Source organism: Echinops telfairi, unplaced genomic scaffold (genome assembly GCF_000313985.2).
Source record: "Echinops telfairi isolate 266 unplaced genomic scaffold, ASM31398v2 ScPeMD7_7425;HRSCAF=8463, whole genome shotgun sequence".
NCBI classification, from domain to species: domain Eukaryota; kingdom Metazoa; phylum Chordata; class Mammalia; order Afrosoricida; family Tenrecidae; genus Echinops; species Echinops telfairi.
Window position 1 is genome coordinate 2,509,877 of NW_022111325.1, and position 23,555 is coordinate 2,533,431.

General features: G+C 54.2%; 2 protein-coding genes across 4 annotated transcripts in view; one reads left to right on the plus strand and one right to left on the minus strand.

The window, feature by feature from the left end:
* The first annotated feature begins 7,017 nt into the window (after positions 1-7,017).
* Positions 7,018-8,148, plus strand: RXFP4 (relaxin family peptide/INSL5 receptor 4). Its single transcript, XM_004714759.1, has one exon. The coding sequence runs from the start codon at positions 7,018-7,020 to the stop codon at positions 8,146-8,148; it is 1,131 nt and encodes a 376-aa protein (XP_004714816.1).
* Positions 8,149-12,504: 4,356 nt separating this feature from the next.
* Positions 12,505-23,555, minus strand: part of ARHGEF2 (Rho/Rac guanine nucleotide exchange factor 2) — a 63,489-nt gene continuing 52,438 nt past the window's right edge. For all 3 annotated transcript variants that reach the window (XM_045298409.1, XM_004714683.2, XM_045298410.1), the window contains 14 exons: positions 23,335-23,460; positions 22,663-22,780; positions 22,291-22,539; positions 20,461-20,537; positions 19,867-20,036; positions 18,433-18,500; positions 17,320-17,520; positions 16,911-17,030; positions 16,719-16,786; positions 16,542-16,577; positions 16,321-16,371; positions 15,526-15,969; positions 15,027-15,210; positions 12,505-13,392 (listed from right to left, as the gene is read on the minus strand). In XM_045298409.1, coding sequence (XP_045154344.1) covers positions 13,319-13,392; positions 15,027-15,210; positions 15,526-15,969; positions 16,321-16,371; positions 16,542-16,577; positions 16,719-16,786; positions 16,911-17,030; positions 17,320-17,520; positions 18,433-18,500; positions 19,867-20,036; positions 20,461-20,537; positions 22,291-22,539; positions 22,663-22,780; positions 23,335-23,460 — 1,986 coding nt within the window. In that variant the 3' untranslated portion in view covers positions 12,505-13,318. The remainder of the gene's footprint in view (positions 13,393-15,026; positions 15,211-15,525; positions 15,970-16,320; positions 16,372-16,541; positions 16,578-16,718; positions 16,787-16,910; positions 17,031-17,319; positions 17,521-18,432; positions 18,501-19,866; positions 20,037-20,460; positions 20,538-22,290; positions 22,540-22,662; positions 22,781-23,334; positions 23,461-23,555) is intronic.

The following is a 23,555-nucleotide window of genomic DNA, read 5'->3' on the forward strand; positions in this document are numbered from 1 at the left end:
CACCTACTTGAAGTTTATAATTCGATAAGCTCTGACATATTTAAGCACTCATGAAAAGACCATCACAAATTAGATGATAAACACACCCATTACCCCCCCAGCCAGGCTTCTTCATACCACTTTTTTCTTTTTTGCATGCCACTTTGTAATCTCTCTCTCCTCATTCTACTCCCCTCCACCACCTCCCCTGTAGCTACTGATCTGCTTTCTATCACTAGAAATTAACTTTCATTTCCTAGACTCTTTTTTTGTTTTTTATCTTTTTTGCTCTTTATTTTTTCTCCATATCTTTTATTTATTTATTTTCAATTATTTTATTGGGGGCTCATGCAATTCTCATCACAATCCATACATACATCCATTGTGTCAAGCACATATGTATATTTGTTGCCCTCATCATTCTCAAATATACATGGCTTTTGTTCATTGTAATTATATTTTTATTCATTTATATTGCAATGATAATGCCACTACCCACCTGACACTGGTTGTGATATGTGGAAGCTATGCCACTGGTATTTCAAATATCAGCAGGAACACACCTGGGGGACAGGTTTCAGTGGAACTTACAGACTCAGGTCAGATAGGGAGAAGGCATAGGCTGTCCACTTAGGAGGAACTAAGCACTGAAAACTTTCTAGAGAGCGGCTCTGCTCACGAGCTTTGACTCAAAATGAGACAGAGCAGCTTTAGACATTGGTGAACAACTGGAACATGGGGTTTATGAAGTATGAATCCAGGACAATTGAAAGTTGTTAAAAATTAAATGGGACACATAAAGGTTGATAGGCTAGGAATTTGTGAGCTGAAATGAACTGGTGTTGGGCCTTTTGAGTCCGATACTCATATGGTTCATTATGCCAGGCATGAGGGATTCCAGAGCCATGGCATGGCATTCCTTGTCATGAAGAGCGTTCCTAGAGCACCCGATGCAGACGCAGCCAGCGGGAAGCTGACGGAGAGCTTGAAGGGATCCCAGATGTGCACTGAAAACGTCTGTAGCATTCAAGTTGGTGAAGCTTTTTTGTTGACTGGGCTGGGGCTTCTTATTTCTGACAACCCTCCATATAATAAGGAGGCCTTCAGAATCAAAATCAACTTTCCAGCAGCTTATCCATTCAAACCACCAAAGATCACCTTCAAAACAAAGATCTACCACTCAAACATCTATGAGAAGGAACAGGTCGGCCTGCCTGTAATTAGCACTGACAACTTGAAGCCAGCCAGCCCCCAAGTCATCAGGCCCTTATGGGGCTGACTTAGCTTAAGAAGACTCGAAGGGCCGCAAAAACTTCTGTAAGAATGCCGAAGAGTTTGCAAGAAGGATGATGAGAAGCGACCCGTGGCCTCCCGTCAGCCACGATTGATTCCAGCGAGTATGAGCAGAGACCCCAGCAGTGCATGCAGACCCTGCCTACCTTCCCCAGAAAGCAGGGCTTTCGGAGAACTGAGCACGTGCCACTCTCCGGCGTCTCTTGTGGCAGTTACTAACTTTCCTCCTCCTCCTCTTTTAAGTTACTAACTTTCTACAGGTTTCTTCTTCACAAGTGGTCTAGGCAACCTGGAAAAGGAGGATTAAAATTCTGTGATGTTCGAAAAAAAGAATAATTCAAGATCTATCTTAAAATACAGTGCTGTCTGTGATAAACCCAGTTAATACAATATTATGCAAATTTGCATACCAACCACGAATGCCACTGATGAGGAAATTTAAGAATTTTATGAAGTTCTTCAATCTGAAATTGATCAAGCATGTAGTCAAAATGCAGAAATTATATAACAATATCATTAATATCATATGCAAGTAAAACTTTGCTGAAGACAATTAAGAAGTTGAAAGAAAAAAAAAAACCAAACAATTGGAGTATGTGTTAGTCTGGGTTCTCTAGAGAAGGAAAACTATATATATAGTCCAGACCCAGCAAAACACAAGCACAGTTTTCTACAGCATGCTTATATGGGGGGGAAATATATATATATGGCATACCTCTGAGGAGATTTCCTTTCAATTGCATCACTGTGACCTAAGTAAAGGGGTTTGCACCCTAATCTTCTATCAACTGTTTGGCTGCTCACCGCCGTTCCCACAAGGCCTTGATTGCGTCGTGTTAGGTCACATCGTGAGGGATGACTGGACCTTTCCTGCCAAACCACTGAGCATCTTGACCCAAGCAAGCTGACACGAAACCTGACTGTCACAGGACAGTTAGCTGCAATGTAGCTGGATTCAGACGAGGATGTGGAATGAGGGATATCACTGCTGTCAGATTTGCCTGGCCGAAAGCAGAGACTACCAGGAAGGTGTTTACTTGTGTTTTATTGACTATGCAAAGGCATTTGACTGTAGATGACAAAAAACTACGGACAACACGGAGAATGGGAATTCCTTTCTTTCTTGTGCTCATGCCAAAGCTGTACATACACCGAGAGGCAGTTGTTCAAACAGAATAAGCAAATGGTTAAAATCAGGAAACGTGTGCATTAGGGTTGTGTCCCTTTACTATACCTACTCAGTACGGATGCGGAGCAAGTCATCCGAGAAGCTGGACTATGTGGAGAAGAACGCAGCACCAGGACGGGAGGAAGGCTTATTAACAACCTGCCACAGGCACGTGACACAACAAATCAAAGCCTTCAGTATGGATTACAGCTCAATGTAAAGAAAACAAAAATCCTCACAACTAGACTAATAGACAACATCATGATAAACAGAAAAGATTGAAGTTGGCAAGGAGTTCATCTTTCTCGAATCCACAGTCAATGCTCGTGGAAGCAGCAGTCAAGGAATCCAGCCAAGTATCGCACTAGGTAATCTGCTGCACAAGACCACTTTTAAAGTGTTGAAGGATAAGGACTAAAGGGCCCCGGATTTTTAGTTGCCTCATGTGCATATGAAAGTCAGGCAATGAATATGGAAGATTGAAGAATTGAAGCTCTTAAATTATAGTGGTGGTGAAGAATATTGAAAAACCTATGGACTGCCAGAAGAACAGACGAATCTGTCTTAAAAGCAGTCCAGCCAGAATAGGCCTCAGAAGCTGGGCGGGACGGGAGACTTTGTCTCAGGTACGTGGGATAGATATCAGTGCCCGGAAAAGGTAAAGTGGAGGCTTAACGGAAAGGAGGCAGATCTTTAAGGAGGTGGATTGACCCACCGGCTGCTGCTGTGTGCTGAAGCCTAACAATTGTAAGGATGGCGCAGAAATCTTTTACCTCAAAGTGCCACAAAGATTTATCTCCTATGTTTTCTTCTGGAAGTTTGCAAGTTTAATGTTTTACACTTAGGTCTGTGTTCCATTTGGGTCATTATTATTAGTATTATTTTTGTAGATAGTGAGAGATATTGATCAAAGTTCTCCTTGTTTTGCATATGGATATTCAGTGGTTAAAAAAATATTTATTAAAGACTAATCATTGTCTAGTGAGTGGTCTTTGCACCTTTGTCAGACATCAATTAACCACTGGTATCTGGTCAGAACTGACTTAACAACAGTGAGTTTAGTTTGTGGTTTATCTGGGCTTATTTTTGAACTTTCTATTCGGTGGCATTGATTTAGGTATCTCTCCTTTTTGCCAATTCCACACTGACTTAACTACTGAAGCTCTGAAACAAGCCTTGAAATCAGGACGTGTGAGTCATCGAACTTGTTATTTTCTTGTACAAAACTGTAAAGGCCAGCCGGGGTCCTTTGGATTTCCAAGTGAATCTTTATTTATTTATTTTTATTAAATACTTTTATTGGGGGCTCTTACATCTCTTGTCACAATCCATACATTCCTCCAGTGTGTCAAGCACATTTACACATATGCCACCATCATCATTTTCAAAGCATTCTTTTCCCACTTTTGCCCCTAATATAAGCTTCCCATTTCATCCCCCTCCCCCACCTGCCCTCCCTCACGAACCCTTAATAAGTTATAGATTATTATTTCCATATCTTATATCGTCCTCTGTCACCCCTCACCCACCTTTCCATTATTCGTCCCCCTGGGAGGGGGTTCTAGATTGATCCTTGCCAAATGAATCTTTAAATCAGCTTGTCAGTTTTCAACTGTCACTGAAAAAGCCTGATATCATTTTCATTGGGATTGCCTTCAATCGACAGATCAATTTAGAAAAATACCGACTCTTCTGACACCCGAGCATGAAACATTTCTCCATTAATTTAGAACTTTAAAATTGTCCATCAGCAATATGTGATAGTTTGGGGTGCATGGGTAGTGTACTACTATTGTCCTATCTATTCCTAGGAACAATGTATTTTTGATGCCCTGCCAGTTTTATTTTGATTTGGAAAATAAAAGACACTATTCTCATGGTCTTTGGAATTGTTTTTTTTTAAATAAATCTAAAATGATTTCCAAACGGTTGACTCAAGGAAAAGAGAACAAACATGTGGCTGAGCACTGACGTTGCTCACACCCCGCCCCGCCTGTCTGCTCAGGCTGGGGAGGCACCAGAGGTGGGGTGACTCCTTGGGTAGGGTGATGGATCTTGCAAACCTCCCCGCCGCCACCCCCCCAATCAAAGCTCTAGCCTCAGTCCTCTTTGCTACAAATGTAAGCCATCCTTCTCTCTAGGCTCTGCAGGGGGAATAACTCAGGCCTCTGCCTCCTCTTTTCATTCCCCTTTGGGCCAGAGAGACCGTGTGCCGAGCGACGGTGGATAGTCAGAAACTGTAAAGGCCATTTGTTGTTGGACGTCATTTTGCATGGAGGGCAGACACTCATGTGGACTCTGGCTGAGGCTGCGGAGGAGACTCTCAAGCTTGGCCCTAGAGCAGTGGAGTTGCCCAGGTGAGTGTGGGCAACACTAAACTGTCGGGACCGTTCCTCCTCCTTCCTGGCAGCGGTGGATGGGAACCACTCAGAGAGAAGTCCCCATCCTGATGCGGTTTCCCTTCACAGCCTAGGTGCCTCCCCAGGGCAGCGTCTGGTCCCCAGGAAGGGGACAGTGATCATGAGTGGGAAGAAAAGTCTACTGAGCATCGTGGGAAGAGCCATGATCTAGGAGCCAAGAGACCATTGACATGCTGACTCAGCCACCACTTCCCTGGTGGCCTTGGGCCAGTCGCTTTCACCCCGTACTGAGGGATTGGACTGTGTGGTCCTAACCACCTCTTCACCAGGAGAAGGGTTGTGTTTTCATTCTCTCTCCAGCACGGTGCTTAACCCAGGATCCAGGAGATGTGATTCCCAACCACGTGAATGAAGGCAATGCTGGAAAAGCGAAAAAGCCCAAAGTGAAGTTCAGAGCCCTGGCCAGGGGGTGGCATCACCTCTCTATGGAAACACAAGAGGGTGGTGCAGCCACCGGCCAAGGAAGAGAATTCACATGACAAACGAACTAAGGTAAAAAAGAAAGGGTCTGAGGACCGGATCTTTTAAATAAATAGCAGAACCTTGGAAATTCCGGCCCCGCTTCTTTTTTCCAAGCCAAGAGAAAATAAGTCCCAAACATGAAGCTGCTATCTTCACTGCCGGCTGGGCAAGGTGAATCTGGGCATGTTGAAGAGCAGACAGGGCCCACAGAGATGGATGATGGCACGAGGTCACATGGGAGCAGAATGAGCAGGGCTCAGCTGATCTGGTGAGCACCCTGCTGACGCCGCCTCCTCATGCTAAAACACCAGCACCCGGGCACCCAATCTAAAGCCTTCTCTTCTCCTGGTCTCTCCTTCTGCGTTCACGAGACCCGCCGTTGATGTATTATCCTGCAAGGGCCTCCTTCTCCAGCAGCATGCTGAGGGGATGGGGCTGAACACCTTGCCTTCTTTAGCCTGCCAAAGGCACAAAGGTGTTGAACAGGTGGAAATGCTTGGCAAAAAAAGGCCTTACACTTTACCTACCCAGCTCCCACCTCCCACCTTCCCCCCACCCCCACCCCACCCAGCACAGCTTCCCTGCAATGAGTGTGGCTATGGGCGTGGAGGGGAGGCACATTTTCCAGTGTGGACTGAGATCATGGGTAGACAGGATGAGGCGTGGTGAGGGTCAATATCAGGATCCAGGACTCCAGCAGACTGGGGGTATCATTGGGCTCGGGCTCCCAGCGGGTGGTGGGGGGTGTGATTGGGAGGGGAGAAGGAAAAGGTTCCGGGTAAAAAGAGTGACCAAGGTGAGCAGGCTTACTTGATCCCAGGAACAAGCACAGAACTGCAGGGCCGGGCCTCTCAGGTGCTCACAGGCTCAATGCTCCCAGTGGGGAGGGGACAGGAAGCTGTGACTTCCTCTCCCTTTTCCTCCCTGCCCTTACCCTCAAGGTCGCTTGCTGAAGAGATTAATTCCAACCTGTGTTTTAGTTGGCACGGTTCCCTGGGCCTGGTAATAGCTGCTCAGTACCCGCTCCCTTCCTCCACCACACACCAGCTCCTCGAAATAATCGGGAAGCATGTGGATATTGATGGGCCTTTCACAGCCGTCGTCTCGTCTCGTCGCAGCACCAAGCTTGTGCAGCAGAGACTTCTGTCTGAAAATTCTAAGCAAGGGAATCGCCTCAGAGGAGTTGAGTGAATCGCCCAAAGCCACCCAGCGAACGAGGAGCGAATCTGGAACCCAGAACCTCTGCCCTTTCCTCTCGGATCCACACTGGTTCCTATCCTCCACGGACCCTCCCAGGCCTCTTCCCTTAGATGCCAAGGAAATGCTTTCTGCAGAGAGGGAGTCTTCCACAGGAATAGAAGGGTCTACAGCCAGCCTTCTTCTTGGGGGTGGAAATTTGGGGTTGACCTCCATATGGGGATAATTTCTTTCCCCCCCCTGCCACATACAGCCTCTCTCTCTCTCTCTCTCACACACACACCCACACCCACACACACACAATTTATCCAAGTACAGGACTTCCCTCACTCTGCCCCACCCACCACCAATCATTACCCACAGGGAAGGGGCAGGTTGTCCCATCCCATCCACACCCCTCCCTCCCAGGTGTGGGCGTAGGCTGGGCTCTTAGCAGGTCGAGGCCCCAATCAGGCAATCACGCCCAGAGCTTTCTGCTCAGAGCCTGTGCTGAGAGAGATGCCCACTCCCAGCGCCTCCCCTGGGCTCCTCTGGGTCAACACCTCTGGAGGCAGCGTGTTGAGTGCTGATGATACTGCAGTGTCGGTGGATTCCCTCGCCCTGAGGGTCACGGTTGCCCTGGCCTATGGGTTGGTGGGGGCCATGGGCCTGCTGGGAAATTTGGCTGTACTATGGGTGCTGGGTGACTGCGCTCGGCAGGCCCCCCGTCCGCCTTCCGATACCTTCATCTTCAACCTGGCTCTGGCAGACCTGGGGCTGGCCTTCACCCTCCCCTTCTGGGCAGCTGAGATGGCACTGGACTTCTACTGGCCCTTCGGAGGTGCCCTCTGCAAGGTGGTCCTGACGGCCACCGTGCTCAACATCTACGCCAGCATATTCCTTGTCACGGCGCTGAGTGTGGCCCGCTACTGGGTGGTGGTCATGGCTACAGGCCCAGGCACTCATCTCTCGCTCTTCTGGGCTCGAGTAGCCACCATGGCAATGTGGGTGGCTGCTGCCCTGGCGACGGTGCCCACGGCAGTCTTTGGGGCTGAAGGAGAAGTGTGGGGCGTGCGTCTGTGTCTGCTTCGCTTCCCCAGCAGGTATTGGCTGGGGGCCTACCATCTGCAGAGGGTGGTGCTGGCCTTCCTGGTACCTTTGGGCATCATTGCCACCAGCTACTTTCTCCTGCTGGCCTTCCTGCGGCGACGCCAGCGACAGTGGAGGGACAGCAGGGCTGTGGCCCCTTCTGTCCGAATCCTGGTGGCCTCCTTCTTCCTCTGCTGGTTCCCCAACCACGTGGTCACTTTCTGGGGCATCCTGGTGAAGTTTGACCTGGTGCCCGAGGATGACACTTTCTACACTGTCCACACCTATGTCTTCCCCATCACCACCTGCCTGGCGCACAGCAACAGCTGCCTCAACCCTGTGCTGTACTGTCTCCTGCGGCGGGAGCCTAGGCGGGCTCTGCTGGACATCTTCAGGAATTGGCGAGGGAAGCCATGGCCCCAGGGCCAGGACTGCGGGGAGCAGGTGGCTTTGGATGAGGTAGGCGAGCAGTGGGCAGCTGGCAGTCCCCGTGAGAGTGAGGCTTCCACCATGGTTACCAAGCTGGACAAGGGGGTACCCCAGGGCAGGGGTCCAAGCTGAATCCCCTTCCCTTCCTGGGACCTGTTGGATGCAGGATCCAGGCAGCTGGTCCCTTTGCCAGGATCCGGTGGTCTCAGAGTCCCTACCTCCAGGTGCAGGGGAAGGGGACATCAAAGCCCAAGTCAGGGCTGGGTGGACGAGGCTTGTTTCCATTAAGAGGTGGGGAGGAGAGGTTCCTACAAATAAATCGCCAGATTGTCCATGGCTTCTTTCTCGGCCTTTTTATCCCACCTCCCCTTCCAGTCTCAGAAACCCACAGGGGCAGTTCCACTCTGACCTGTGGGATCACTAAGAGTCAGCATCGACCTGTGGTAGTGAGTCTGGTTTGGTTTGGGTTCCCCTTCCGGCTCATTGTGAGGTTCAAGGATCGCCGGCTCCATTTCCACCTTCTGTAAGAATTCCCAGGACGATTTCCCTGAGGATTCTAGGCTAATAAAGCAAGAGCTCTGGGCCCATCTTCCTGTCTTCTCCCACCCCTCAGCTTCACCTTAAAATGGAATGTGCCTCGCCGATCCCTGATGCCAAGGCCAACAGCACTCTCCTTCCTTGGCCATTCCCACCCCTTTGCTTCTCCAGGGTGCCCCAGGAACCGGGTGCCTGCAGAGGCCTCAGCTGCCAAAGGGAGCTGCCCAGTAGGTGCAGTGGGTGTTACTAGATTGCCTGCCCTCCTCACTGGTCCAGTCTAAGGCATAACATCCTGGGCCTGGATGGGGCCACCCATGTGTGTCTCCTTAAATCAGATTGGAGGGGAGAAGTCAATGACATGAGCGGGGCCGAGATGTGGAAAGGGCTTGGGGGAAGAGGCTGGAGGCAATGGCAATGAAGTAGCATCAAAAATGGCGCTCATCCCCCCACCCCCCACACCTACTGTATGGCTGACAGCAGGGCAAACTCAGGCAACAGCACTGTCCTTACACACTGGCTCTGGCACTAACCAGGGGAGACCGGGGGCAAGTTCCTCTACCCCTGTGTGCCCTGGTTTTGTCTGATGGACTGTTCGCTGGATGAAGTCCTGTTACTAAAAACCAACTGTTGCAGCTGCTTCCAATGCAAAGGACCTGTGTCCACGTAGCTGCTCCACAGGCTTCTTGTGGCTTTGATTGTTACAGCAGGTTGCCACACCTTTCTTCTGTGGCACCTTTGGGTGGGTTTGAACCGCCGACCTTAAGGCTAGCAGATGACCATTGGTGCTCACCGGCCTTTTAATACCCCTTGTAAACATGGAGACGGACAAGAAGGGGCCAATGGGGGTGGAGGCAGGGGCTCTGTGAGGTCTTTTTTGGAATGGTGTGCACTCTGCTGTGGAGCGAGTGAAGCTGCCACGAAGGACGGAGTGGCTGGTCCTCAGTCACTAATGCAAAGCACGTTCTCGGGCAGTTTCCCCAGCGTGGGCTGCGGCGTCCCGTGGGAACTGGAGGTACTGGTATGATCCCAAAGGCCTGCGAAGCAGAGAGCTGTCATTCACCCAGGGCTGTGGGCTCTCGTGCCAGCAGGGTGCTGGGTCTTTTTTTTCCTGAAAGGGGGACGATTTCCAGATAAACTCAGGAACTCGGGTTCGAGGGGATGAGGCACCCCTTTGGTTTCCACACCCAGAGAGACCCGCCATGAAGGTCAGGCATGACTGAGGAGCGACCTGGGGAAGGGCGAGGAGGCAGCCGAGTGGAGAACCCACTTCAGAGTTCCTGCGGGCCAAGCTCTCGGCCACTGGTTCTCCACCTTCCTAATCCACGACCCTTCCACACAGCTCGTGTGGTGGTGACCCTCCACCATCAAATTATTTTTGTTACTACTTCATCACTGTCATTTTGCTGTGATGAATCGGGCGACTCCTGTGAAAGGGTCATTCAACCCCCGAAAGGGGCCGCGACCCACAGGTTGAGAACCGCTGCTCTATAGCTTGTGTGTAATCCAGGATGATTTGGCCAACTACTATCCCAGGGTTACATGGGGGGTTCTGCTGAGCATCAGAGGCTCTGAACAGCTCCCCCAAGTCACACCATTGAGCAAGTAAGGTGAAAGACATCGAATTAACCTCTGGGCGCCTCCTGTTTCTGATGTTTAAACTGGTTCCAAAGCATGAGGTCTGCTCCCAGCCAGTTTAGGAAGAGGGAAAATTATCCCCCATCAAAGTGGCCTTCTTCTCCATCCCATTCCACCCCCAGCTCCGGATATTGGCTCCTCTGGGGGCATCTCTGCTTTATGGGAACTGGAAGCAAATATTGACAGAGTTTAAACAGGGCCCAAGTCAGATGAATGAACGCTGAGACCTATGCACAGGGGGACTGGTAGGGGGAGGGCGTGGTCATCAGGGCTGGGCACGTCAGGTGAGGGCACTGGCCATTTAAGTTGGGGCCTCTCTGAAGGGAAAGGTTCTGAAATGGGGTACAGAAAAGGCTCCCTGGGGCAGGTGGGATACAGCTCAGGGCTGAGCTTGCCCAAGCGGGGTTAGGGAGAGAACAGAGGAATGATGGAAAGATGTGAGCGAAGGGCCTCTCGGGAACAGCCACACCAAGCGTCTCAATGTCACGTCTGGGTACAAGGGAGGCAGGAGGGCCAGAGCAGTGTTTGTCCTGACTGAAGGCTTCCATGCAGCCCCACTGCGGGGTGTGTCTGCCCAGTGTCTGGCTTCCCTCACTGGGTCCCTGTGAGAACATCAGGGACTCCCCTTCCTGTCCCTGCTGGTCTCGGAGTGCTCTGAAATCTTTTTTACAAAAGACTGGCCTTCTGTGGGAGTTAGATTTTATGTCAACTTGCATTTGTATGGAAGTAGAGGGGTGGAGTCCAACCTATCAGGTCACTGCCTGCTGATGCCTTGTGAGCCGTGAGGCTTGTTTAGGAGACACTGGGGACTCCTCCTCTCTCTGCCCCTTCCTGTTAGCTGGACTCTGTGCCTGCCTCCACGGGTGTGGCCCCATGTGGGTCACCCAACCCTGAGAGCCGTGGGCACCATTTCTACTGACCTTGGACCTACATGTCTCTGCTGCACCCGTGGCCTGTGACCTTCCTGTGTCCTTCGTCTGCAGCTGTGCTGACTCTGAAGAGGGGCTCTGGCCAGCATCAGACCCATGGCTTAAGCTGGACTGCCTTCTTCAGAGTGCTTCTTGATACATAGATCTTTCTTCCACATCCAGTGTCCCTGGTTTTGTTTCTGTAGACAGCCCAGCCTCTCACACCTTCCTCCCTCCCTCCCTCCAATCTGCACAGCTGTGCGTCCCAGCTGCTGCCAGCTAACAAAACAAGAGTTGCTGAGCCTGGTTTCAGTGTGTTTGGAACTGGGAGCTCTGATATTTTTAGGCGGAGCGGATGAGAAGCGGAGGGCTAAAACCAGCCCTTCCGGGCTAGCGTCTTCAGGCTCTTCCCTGTCAATCACCTGAGAACAGTCTGACCTCATGGAATGCCTGCAGTGGTTGAGATAGGACCTGGCAAAGGCCAGATGACGGTGGAAGCAGGTGCGGACTGCTCCACGGCCCGCCCCCCATTTCAATTCCCCTTTCCAGTTAAGAAACCATTCTCCCCACCTTACATGCCTCCCGCCCCAACAAGCTCCGAGGGGCTATGTGCCAGCCCTTAGTGTCTCCCCACCCCCAGCTCCAGAGCAGGGCACTGGCCAGAAGCAGGAAATAAAACCAATTGAAAACAAGAAGTGAAACCCCGTCATCTCTCACCGCCTGCACAAGAGACCAAGAGCAAGTGAGCAGTTTCTGGAGGGACCTGGTCTTCGGAGGTGACCCACCAGGGACACCATGGAGAACGTGGGCAAGGCGGGGCTGAAGGTAACAGCAACTGTGCCAGGAGGGAGGGAAGTGGGCCCACAGGACTTTGAGAGCGGAGTGCCAATGTTGCGCTCTGCGACGACATTCCCCATCGGACTCTCCTAGAATGTTCCCTGGAGGCCCCGCAGCCCAACGGCTCCCCTGACTTTCACTCTTGTTCCCGTGACTATCCGTCCGCCAGTCCACGATGTGCCGCAGCTTCCCGTCCATGTTCTCGGTCAGGTCCCCTGCACAGGAGCCCACGGCCATCCCTGCCTGGCTCCCCCTCAGCAGACATCAAAAGACACAACACCTCATGGGGTTCCAGGTTTTTAATTTTCCCTGCTTGATATTTCGCCCCCTCCTTTTTCTTTCTTTTTTTTTTAAATCAGATTGGCAAAAAGTGACGGGGGCTTGTAGGCACCGGGGCCCCCCCTCTTAATTCACACTGAGGTGTCCGGGTTATGGTAGCTGAGGTGAGGGGTGAGGGTGAGGTTTGTCGATTGCCCAACCCACCCTAGAACTCCATTCCCAAAACGGCTGGGGAAGAGGTCAGAATAGGCACCCCATTTCTGTCTGTGTGAAGACGTCACCCGCCCCTCCCCCCGCCCCGTTACCCCTCAAGTGGGTCAGACCTCGAGCTACAAGGCTGTGATCTCTAACTGCCTACGGTCTTCTCTTACAAATATAAAACACGTGCAGTTGGCTTTGGTACAAAAAAGAAAACAAACAAACAAAATATTCTGGTCCCTGTGGGGCTTTTTCTTTTCCCCCCTCACCCACAACAAACCATGATGGCCACCTCCACTTCTAGCCTGGCAATTCTAGGAAGCCCCCAGGTGATCTCCTGGGGTTTCCATGAAGATGCACAGAATGGCCAATAGCAGGTGAGGGGTGGAGGGGAGACAGGGGAGGGGCATGGCCCTGCCCACAGCCCTTCTTAAAGGGGCAGTGGGGTCCTGAGGCTGCAGCCTTCCCTCAAAAGCTGCGTGTTGTCTGGGGAGAGATGTTTGGGCAAGAGCCCAGCAGCTGCATGATTAAGCCCCCCAAATACCCCAGTAGTGTTAAAGGCCAAGGCCTCCTGATCCCTATGGCTTGGTTCCCATGTCCCTGGTCCTTTACATCTCCCCTCTCCCCCAATAACTAATAATAAATAAATAAATGTTCCTAGAGTCGGGGAAGAAGGCATGAAAAAATGGCATCTGTGGTGTTGCTTTTGGATGCCACCAGGGGGCATTGTGCCCTCACTCCCCCAGCTTCCTACGCGGCCCCAGATCGCCAAGGATCCTGAGAGCTGGCAAAGGCAGACAGCAGTTCTTTCAAATGCGCCCCTCACCATTGGCAGATTGCGGAGTTCCCAAGGTTTGCCCCCCTCAGTAATGTTCTTCATGGGGCACAGGGCAGGGGGAGGGGCCCCCTTAACTCTCTGAAGCTATAGGCTCCCCGTCTCGGCTCTCCGTCTCCTCCGGGATGTCCTGCATTCGCGTGAAGTCTGCGGGAGACACAACCAAGCCGGTGAGGGCACAAGTGGTGAGGAATCGCAGCCAGTGCAGACGGCCCCTCAGGGCTGTGGGGGGCGGGGCATTTGTCTGTGACTCCTTCAGTCCGGGGGGATAATGTAACAACAGCGCAAGCAATGCGCCCACACATAGGTACTTAGTGTGTCTGCATACAAAGACAAAGCCTTGTTAACAGAGTACACTCCATGATGAGATTATTATGCACAGTCACCATCTCCCTCACGGCCCTCCAGTCCATGCCGACTCAACAGCGAGTGGCCCTACAGGACAGGGTGCAAGTAACCCCGGGAGTTTCCGAGGCTGACTCTTGACAGGTGTGGAAAGGCCCCCTCGGAGCTGGCAGGTGGTTTTTAACTGCTGACCTGGAGGCGCATCGCAGCCCCCGGGGATCTTGTGCAGTCAGTAACCACTCTTGGCTACTCTGTACTCCTACCCTCACTTAGCAACGGTCTCTCTTTCCGACAGTTCACACTGACAGCGGGTTAAACATCTACTCTCTGATCATGCTGCGCACCAATGATCGGTTTCCCATCAACAAAGGGCCCGACGCCAGGCCAGCATGGCTGGACCATGACTCTCAGTGGTCCGGTGGTTAGGTACTCCTGCCCCTTTGGTAGCTCTGATGTCATCACCCTCCGTTTTTTGCACAAATGTCGCTGAGTTTCACATAATGACTGGTTCTGAGAGCCTGAACCTGTTGATACATGAGGAGCGGGTGCACTTCTCCAACTAACTAGAGGAACTAGGGAGCTTTTGGAAATTGTTACTTTGGGGGGGGGGGGTTGTTGTTTTACTTGGGAATTTTAAAATGTGCTTGAAAAGGTCGAGAATCATCAACCTACTGGCGAGAAAGAGCCCAACATTTTACTTCCCAGAGGCTACCAGCACTCATCAGACAGAACTGGAGGTCTCTGCCCTCCCCGAGGCACGGCCTCACCCAGATGGCCTAGCACAATCTGGGCTAGGACAACTGTCCCCATCCTCCTCCCGAAGGGCTGGGGTCACTCAACTCTGCCCTCTTCCTGCTGGCGCCCAGAAAGGTGAAGATCAGACTCAAAGAAACCGTTAGTTCAGAGGGTGTAGTGGCCCACAGGGACCACGGCCTCTAGAAGCCCAGCACCAGAAGAACGAGACGGTGACTGGCTCCTGCTATCACCACTCTCACTGGGATCACAACAGAAGTGGGTGAAAAACAGAGACCAAAATTCAAAATCATGAAAGAAAAAACAGACCAGATCTAACGGCTTGATAGACGAGTGGAACCCCTGAGTCGAGTGGCCCGTATGGACCCCTGAAACCTAAAACTGAAGCACTCCGAGATCCCCTCCAGCCAAGCTCTTGGCCACGAGGCCGTTCGTCAGAACACCAGCCAGACAAGACCCCGAAAGGCCACACCCGCCAAACCCACAGTCCAAGTTGCAAGAAGGGGCAGAACGGGAGAGATGGGCCACGCCGGGGAGCCCAGGAGGGAGTGGGGAGAGTGCTGTTCCACTGAGGGGGCTGTATCGACGGTCACAGAACAGAATGTGAACAAACGGTTTGTTTACAAAGCTCACGGTCGACCTGAGTGGTCAACAGGGGCCCATCCAAAACACCCAGGCCTCACCTCGTGGGCTGTGCGGTGGAGACAGGCGGCTGCTACCTTCCTCCTCACTGCCGGTGTCGGGGTCACTGCTGTCCTGCAGCCGTTCCTCAGGACTGCCCAGCTCCTGCCTCTCTCGGTCCTCAAAGGGCCGGTGGACGGAGCGCATCGTCACAGGCACGTCGAGGCGGTCATGGCCTCGGCTGGGCTGTGGGCACAAAGTGAGCAGGGTGGACACTGCGTGGCCCGAGGCAGTAGGCCCTACTGGGTCCTGCGACCTGTCCACTTCCCACCGGGCTCACTGAAGCCCCTTGCTCTAACTACAACCGAGTGCTTTAGCTCAGAGCTACTGTCCGACTTGTCCTCTATCAAGAGTCACCCCTCCCCCTGTCCAAATGTCTTTTCAGCTGCTGCCTGGTTCTCACTTAGGCTCCCCTCCCCCACAACCCCATTCCTTGTGGTCCTCTCGTGGGCCTTTCCATGCACCCTCCCCAGGTGAGTTCTCGCCTCCAGGCCTCCTTACCTGGGGGGGCGTGAAGCTCAGGTACAGGGCATCGCCTGCGGGGAGGCTGCGCCGCCGAGGATCCAGAGACCTTCGGGCCCAGGGGGCCTCGGCTGGCAGGGGTTCGGCCTGGCCCAAGGCGGCCAGCTGCCGGCGGGCCTCTTCGGTTTCTCGCTCCAGCAGAGCACGTGCCTGCTCGCTCTCCCGCAGCCGGACTTCCAGACTGCTGGCCTCCGTGGCCCGTTCCTCGCCCAGCCGCCGGCAGCGCCGCAGCTCCTCCTGCAGCAGTGTGTGTTGCCGCTGCAGCAATGCCAGTTCCGTGGCCTGCTTTTCGGGAGCCCCCGGGGCGGCCCCACCCCGGCCAGCCTCTCCATCCCGAGAGTTGGCTCTGGACAGCTTCTCCCTTCGCTCAGGGCCCTCAGGGAACCGGGCTTCCATCAAAGTGTCCTGCTGGGCCACAGCCGCCTAGGGGTGGAATGGGGACAGACAGGTGGGTATTAGCTTCCCGCTATCGCTGCTGGGGGCAGGGGGAGGCCGAGGCAGCCCACTCTGATGGAGGTTCACTGCAGGGTGCTTAGACTCTGTCCCACATGGTCGCTGTGAGTTGGTATCCACTCAACAGACAAAAAATTTGGGGTCCTTTTTACTACTAATGCTTACCCCCAAGCCAAGGCCATCATGCCTGCAGGGTTGGGGTTTGGGGAGTGTTAGAAAGGCCCGTTCCCGTGACTCTGCCTCTCCTAAATGGGCATCTCTGGCTTGGTACCGCCCACCTCCTTCCCCGTCTCGCCCTTGGCCCGTGGTGGCCTCGCTGACCTGTAGGCCATGCAGAAGTCCATAGAGATTGACCAGTCGCTGCAGCACCTCCTGAGGACAGAGTAGCAGAAGGTGGGAACGGGGCCCAGGCTTCCCGACGAGATAACTGCCCGGGAAGTTGGATAGATGTGGGTGGGGCAACAGGCTTCGATACTCCCAGATGTAGACTCGCCCCCACCCCGCTCCAGAGTGGCCGGGCTGCGTACACCCTCCCACCTCACCTCCTGGGGAGATCTCAGCTGATTGCCATTCCGATCCTGCAGCAGAGGGCAAGGATGAAGAGTCAGCCGGCACACAGGGCCCTGGCACCTGCCCAGACGGCTCTGTAGACCGACTCCCCCACCGTCGTCCCGTGTTCCTGCCCTCCAGCCAGGCCCAGAAGCCTCCTGAGGACCCACCTTCTGGCTGGAGTCGGAGTCCGCTCTGCAGAGCTCAATGGCACCGTTGAAGGTCCTGGCTTCACCATCTGCAGAGCCGGGCAAAAAGGAGGGCCGTGCTCACTTATCCAGGGCGGACACCACTCACCCCGGTGGGGGCTCCTGCTCTGCAGTCTCTCCCACCAGCGCGCTCCCTAGACGCCCTGCACTCACTGGCAGTGACTCCAGGGCTCGTGTTGCCGCTACCGTCCAGCTCCGTGGGCAGGGAGGGGTCCCGGGCCATCGAGAGCAGCTCTATTCCAGGGCCCACCAGCAGGTCTTTCAGACCCTCCACTGAGGGGAGGGAGGGAGGGAGAGGTGAGCAGCATAGAGCCCTGTGGGGAGGGATGCCCTTCACCCAGTATACAGGGTCGCTCAGCACACGGGGGTCTGAGATATGGGCCAGGTGTTGCACAGGAGCAAGACAACGCCTCCCTCCTCCCCGGCCACCCCCAGCCCCAACCAGAAGGTCTGGCAGAGATCAGGGACCATAGGTTATCTGTCAACTGTGGGGTGGACACCTCCCTGGTCTGTGTGTCCACAGAACCTCCTGGGCCCTCTCCTCTCCTGGGGGCTCCCTTACCCTCACGAATGGCATCCTGCAGCAGCCGCTCTCCGCGGGGGGACTCAAGGGACTCGGAGCGGAAAAGGCCCCTGGGCAGCGTGGGCAGGGGCATCCCACTGCTGCCCTCCTCTTCGGCCTGAAAGTGGGTCATCTCGGCAAACAGCCCAACCTTCTCCTGAAGCAGTTCCACCAGCGCCCGGTCCTTCTGCTGCAGCTCCACTGTGGAGACGGACACCTGAGTCCCCAGCAGCCCGGGCCAGGCAAAGGGGCAGCACTGAATGTGGCGGGTTTGTTTCGGTTTGGGGTGGGGGGCAGGAGGAAAAGTAACACATACACTTTTGTTTTTAAAACATAGGCTTGCAGGGGCTTAAGGGGAGAGCAAATGTTCTGAGAATGATGAAGGCAAGGAATGTACAAATGTGCTTTACACCATTGATGTATGTATGGATTGTGATAAGAGTTGTATAAAATGATTAAAAAAACAAAACAAAAAAAACATAGGCTTGGGTGGCAGGGTGTCCATGCCCTCTAATTAGAGAAGGCGTGGAAGTCTCGTTGGGGCAAATGGTGGCCCCATTGCAAACGACATTCCCTAGCCGACCAGGCAGCTGTACATTGCCGACTGACTACATTCTGGCCAACGGACATGAGCAAACTCCAGATCTGCCCTTAAAAGAAACAAACTGAGAGCACAAACAAAAACTTCTGTTCCTTTTGCTCCCTGGAAGCTGGGATCCAGGTGTCCGGGCCCAGAAACGGAAGCTTCACATCACTGCCATAGCTGCCCGGTGGGTGGCCTACGCGGCTCACCTCCCAGCTGGTGGCCGTTCGCAAGCAGTCAGACCCTACGCTCCTCTAAGACCGGACAGTGAAAGAGTAACCCTCCCTAATCTCGTCTTCAGAGTTCCAGCCTCCAGCGGCAACCACAGTGATATTGTTCTAGATAGATCGTCTCTCTCTCTCACACATGCAAACACGCTTTTACACGTCTACCTGGTAGTATGGGGTTTGCATGGCTTTAAACCTTTACTCCTGATGCCGAATCTCTGTCTCCACAGACCTGCCTTGGTCTTTGTTGAGCATTGTGGCCGTATTACAAATGATTTAACCACCTCCCGGGGCTGGACTTACTCTTGATTCGCCGGAGGTAGGCCTCATCCTCTGTCTCAATCAGAGGGAAGTCCTCCCTGGATGGGCACCTGGAGGCGAGTTGAGAGGAGAAAGCAAGATCAGGAATTGGTCTTCCCTGAACTGTCCAGGGCTTCTCCTCCCCAAGCAAGTTCTATGCTCCCTCTCCCAGTAAGACCATCAGCCCCAAGCTTGCCCGGCCCTCTTTCTGAGCACTGATCCTGTGTGTTTACTGGCCTGTACCAATCCCAAGGCTGCCAGGACAGGCTGCACAACATACAGTGACAAGTTCACAACCCAATTCATTGTCCCCGAGTCCATTCTATCTCGCAGTGACCTGCAGATGGCCACATCTCGCCTCTGGGGAGTGGCCAGAACATCTGAACCACACTCTTCGGCAGTCAAACATTTAAGCCCTGGGTTCAAATCCTAGCTCCACTATTTACTAGGTTGGCAACCTCTGTATTTCTGCATCTGGAAAATGGGGATGGTGTTTTCCTCCCAGATTTTCCGTTAGGATTTCATGAGAGCGTGTAACCGGGCTTTGAAAATGACTACTTCCTATCAGGGATCATAGTTCTCTTCTCTACATCTATAAACAGGGATCCCATGAAACAAGCCGCTGAGGATCTACTATCAATGGTAAAGTGTTTTGAATGGTTTTCCTAAACTGGCATTTCTGCACTTTTGAACATTGTTTCTGAAAATTTTACTTTCAGTTCTACTTTGTCTTATATAGTGGCATTGGGCCGGTATACAAACCCCTAACCTCCCAAAAGAAGTAAATTATGAAAACAAAACCACAATCCATTCCCTCACCCAGCTCGGCGGTTCTCAACCTGTCGAGACCCCTTTGGGGGTCGAACGACCCTTTCACAGGGGTTGCCTACAACCATATTTCCGATGATCTTAGGAACCGAGACACCGCTTTTCTATCCGCCTCCAGACAGGTGGGCCCACATGCAGAGACGCCCACATACAGGGTCACCACACATGAGGAACTACGTTAAGGGGTCGAGGCATTAGGAAGGCTGAGAACCACTGCCCTAGCTAGTGTATGCTTCTGACATCATCTTCAACGGTCTGGATGAGCCAGTCTGTTTCTGTAAAGACCGGCCTTAGAGGCTCTACGGGGCAGTCCTACTCCGTTCTGCAGGGTCGCCGTGAGTCGGAGGACAAACCCGCCTTGCCTACGGATGGAGATGTTTCTCTGGCTCAGACTAGTGTTGGCTGGCAGGTGGTGTTCTTTGGCTCGTCACTGTGTGTGAGATCTTTACGTAGATGACCGTGTCCTGCTGGGGGCCACCTCGCCTCGGCCCCAGCCTCGGCCTCCCCCTCTGAAGGTGGGTGGGTCTGTGTTCACGGAGCGGGCAGTGGCTTTGGGACTAGCTGCGGCAGAGCTCCTGCGGCCACCCGCCCGGGCAAGCACACACTCACACTCGCACGCTCTGCTGAATGACACGCATCCAGGTGCTCCGGTCGTCTCGGGAAGCTGTGTGGACCTCGTACATCTCAGGCGGGGCTGCGCTGATCAGAAACATCCCTTTCTCCTGGTTGGCGATGTCCCTTACGATTAGGTTCTGCAGCGAGACCACAGAGGGCTTGTCCTGCAGGTCAGGGAAAAGGGCGGAGTAAGTAGGGGGGAGTCCTGGCCCGTGGATGTCCCGGGTCTGTCATCGAGAGCCTGCAAAGCCCGAGCAGTGAGGAGCCGACCCAAGACTGAAGCTCAGAGCCCAGGATTGGGGTAGGCCGGGGAGGGCAAGGAAAGAAACTGTACGTGGCCCCTGGCGCAGTACTTCACGAACTTTAAACTCTGCCCGTCCACAGTGAGGATGGCCACGATGGCTCTTCCTCACGGGGCGAGGCCTGCACAAGACCCCAACACTCGCTAGTGACTCTCGGCCTTATGTCCACATACGACTTACAACGGCCCTCCCACCCCCAGGGCCTTTGGAGGTAAGTGAGGAGGGCCTGAAACACTGGTCTCTGTGGAGAGAGGGAGGAAATGGGGGCGCGGGGAGGGTGTCTCACCAGGGCGGGGAAGATGTACTTCTGGTCCTTCTCCTGGAGGAACACTAGCACATCTGTCATCAGCAGCATCAGCACATCTGGCACAAGGACAGAGTCGGGACACTAGTCAGCAACTGAGGTTCTGAGCAGCTGCCCGCCCCCTCCGAGGGACCAGGGCCAGGCTGCCTCATCAGGTCAGAGCTACTGTTTCTGCTCTTGCCGGTCTCTGCCTCTCTGATCGCTTCTTCCGGCTTTTCCCATCTCCCAACACCTCACTCTTGTAGCTCAGAAAGGGGGTGGCAGGGAGGGGTATTCGTGACAGAGCACACCAGAGGGGGTCTTGAGGGATCATAGAGCAAACACCTTCGGACCCCACAAATGCAAGTTTCTTAAGCCGGGGGCTAGAGAGAGAGCCCTCGGGCAGCCTTCCGGGTCCCCGGAAACCCCCTCCAAGTTGGGTTGATGGCTTTATGTGTTAATACAGCACAGGGGCAGTCTCCCAGGTGGAAAGGTCCAGGATGTCTGGGCGTGTCCCAGAGCAGGAGGCATGGACCCTCTTTCGGCCTTCACAGCTGAGACCTTTGAGGAGCTGACCCAGCCGACCCCGCCCCAGCACTGTGTCTGCTTCTCCCTCTCCGAGTGCTTGGGGGGACACAGACAGTTGGGTGCTCTCCTCTAAAGAACGGAAAGGCCTCTCTCCACGCCCCCAGCTCTTTCTCAGTCCAGCAGGCCAGGCCCCTCCCTCCTCCTGCACCCCACCCCTCAGGCGCTTCTCTTGGGTCCTTCAGGGCTGGAGTCCTGCACTTTTAAGACCCGTGGAGAAAACAAAGGTCAATTCCATCCAACGTGCATGTCACAGTCAAGAAAGCCCGCCCCCTTGCCCTTGGAGAGTTTGCCAAACTGTGGGCACGCCGACGGGGAGGGCTTTTGCTAAATGCTTCAGAAATAAAGCTCTCCAGCCTTGCTATTTTTAACCCCCCCCATAGTTGATATTCTTAGCTGCTGCGTGGGCGGGATGGGAAAGATGGGAAGGAGAGGCTGCTGAAGACTGACAGTATCCCAGCCCGTGGACCGGAGTTGTCAAGATGGGGGGACAGAGGCTCCTAGAGGCTGACTCCGGCCTCGGGGAGCCGTTTCCTCTCCTCCCTCATGCCTCACCACAACGCCAAGGCCTGCTTTTCTCTTGTTGTGGTTGAGGCAGGAAGACGGGCCAGTGCAGACAGATGTTGGGAGGGCAGCCTGGGAAAGTGTCCCGACGCCACTCCCTGCTCTTCTCTGCTTTGCCCATCCTTCCCTGGGTTCTGCCTGTTCCCTCCACTCGGCTTGCCCCAGCCTCCCTCCAAACCTCCTGCCCTGGTGGCTGGGGTCCCAGCTGGTGGCATCGAACGCCCCAACTGTGCACTCTGCTTCAGGAATCCCGCTGGCTTTCCCATTAACGGGGGTGTGAGTCCCAGAGCAATGAATGCCTAAGTTCCTGTATGACCCATGGAGCTCACGAGCCGTGCAAACAGCTACCACGCTCACAGGTTGGTGGTTCGAGTCCACCCAGAGGCGCCTTGGAGGAAAGGCCTGGCAATCTCCTTCTGAAAAACCAGCCATGGGAACCCGACGGAGCACGCCTTAACTGACACATGGAACACCTGGGCAGGGGCGGGCGGGGTCAGAAACAACTCCATGACCACTCGGTTTTTTTGGTGTGGCCGCAGAATTCAACCCGGAATCCAGTCTTCTGCCGTAGCAGAGACCCACGTGTTTTCCAGTGGGTCTCATCCTGGGCGTGAGGCTGCAGAAGGAGCAGTCCGAGGGCCAGCCCTCTCCACAGCCGACTCCGAACCCTCACAGCCCGCTGACCTTTGAAGCGCCCAGTGGCCGTCTTCCAGAGCAGGCAGCCATCGTGCAGGAGTTTCCGGCGCAGAAGTTCCTCTCGGCCAAAGGGCCCCTTGCCGGGCACGGGGGTCTGGGCGCGGGGGTCCATGCGGTTGTAGATCTCCTGCAGGCGCGCCCCCTTCTCCAGCTCGTGCACATCCTGGTCCACGTTACACAGCAGCTCCTTCATCAGCCCCAGTGCTGTCGTCAGGTCCTGGTGCTCCTCCTCCATCCCTGTAGAGGGGCGGGGGTGGCAGGGATCAGCCGGCTTCATGCCAGCCCCAGTTCCCATCATGCCTCGATTCTTCTTCCTCAGGGCCCCCGGGACCCACCGCTGCCCCTGGTCCCCCTACTGACCATGGGAGTGCTGCAGGATGCGGTTGACCAGCACCGGGTACTTGGTGATGCGCTGGGTGACCAGGAGGATGCACTCCTGCACCCCATGCCGCTTCAGCACGGCTGAGCGGGTCACCTTCTACAAGGAAAGAGACAAGGCTCAGGGACACTGGGCTGGAGAGGCCGACCTCTGGGCTGGCCCTGCCCTGGCCAGTTACTTCACCTAGTCTTGCTGATTGCTCACATCTGAAAAGCGGTGAAGACGCAAGCAGGTTTGTCCTGAGGCCCAACACCCCCACCCACGCCTCAAGCCCGTCTGGCTCACGGTGACCCTCAAGGGCAGACCAGAGCAGCTGCTCCAGAGGGTTTCCCAGCCTGTGAGGTTTTGTGGGAGCAGAACCTCGTTATGCCCCCTTGGAGCGGCTGTGGGTTGGAACTGACGACGTGGTTAGCAGCCCCAAACTTAACCCACAATGCCATCAGAGCCCCTTCAGTGAAAGTAAAGGAATGGCTATGAAGGGCCCCACCAGTATTGTTGATGTGATCCTGCGTGGGGGGGGGTTGGGGAGGCTGTCCACAAGGGTCCTTGGCCAAATCCCTGGACCCCACGTGGGTACAGCACACATACAACCATCCAGAAGGGTTGGTGGGGCTCGGGCCATTAGAGGAACGTTCCGGGAGGGGTCTGCTCACCCGGATGAACTGCTGGAAGCGTTTGTCTCGTGCATACAGCTCCTTATAGAGCTTCAAGGCCTTGGTGTGGCGGCTGCAGAACTCCGAGTAGGTCTTACGCATCTGCTCTGCACTGGGGCCTGAGAACTAGACATTGGGGTGGGAATGAGGCTGGGTTGGCACACTCCCCAAGCAGCCTGCCTTCTGCCGCCTCTCCCCAGTTCTCTTTGGCTCGCCCCCCC

Bases quoted from the DNA above. Each gene is read 5' to 3' on its own strand.
- RXFP4 (XM_004714759.1), top strand. From the start codon at position 7,018: ATGCCCACTCCCAGCGCCTCCCCTGGGCTCCTCTGGGTCAACACCTCT.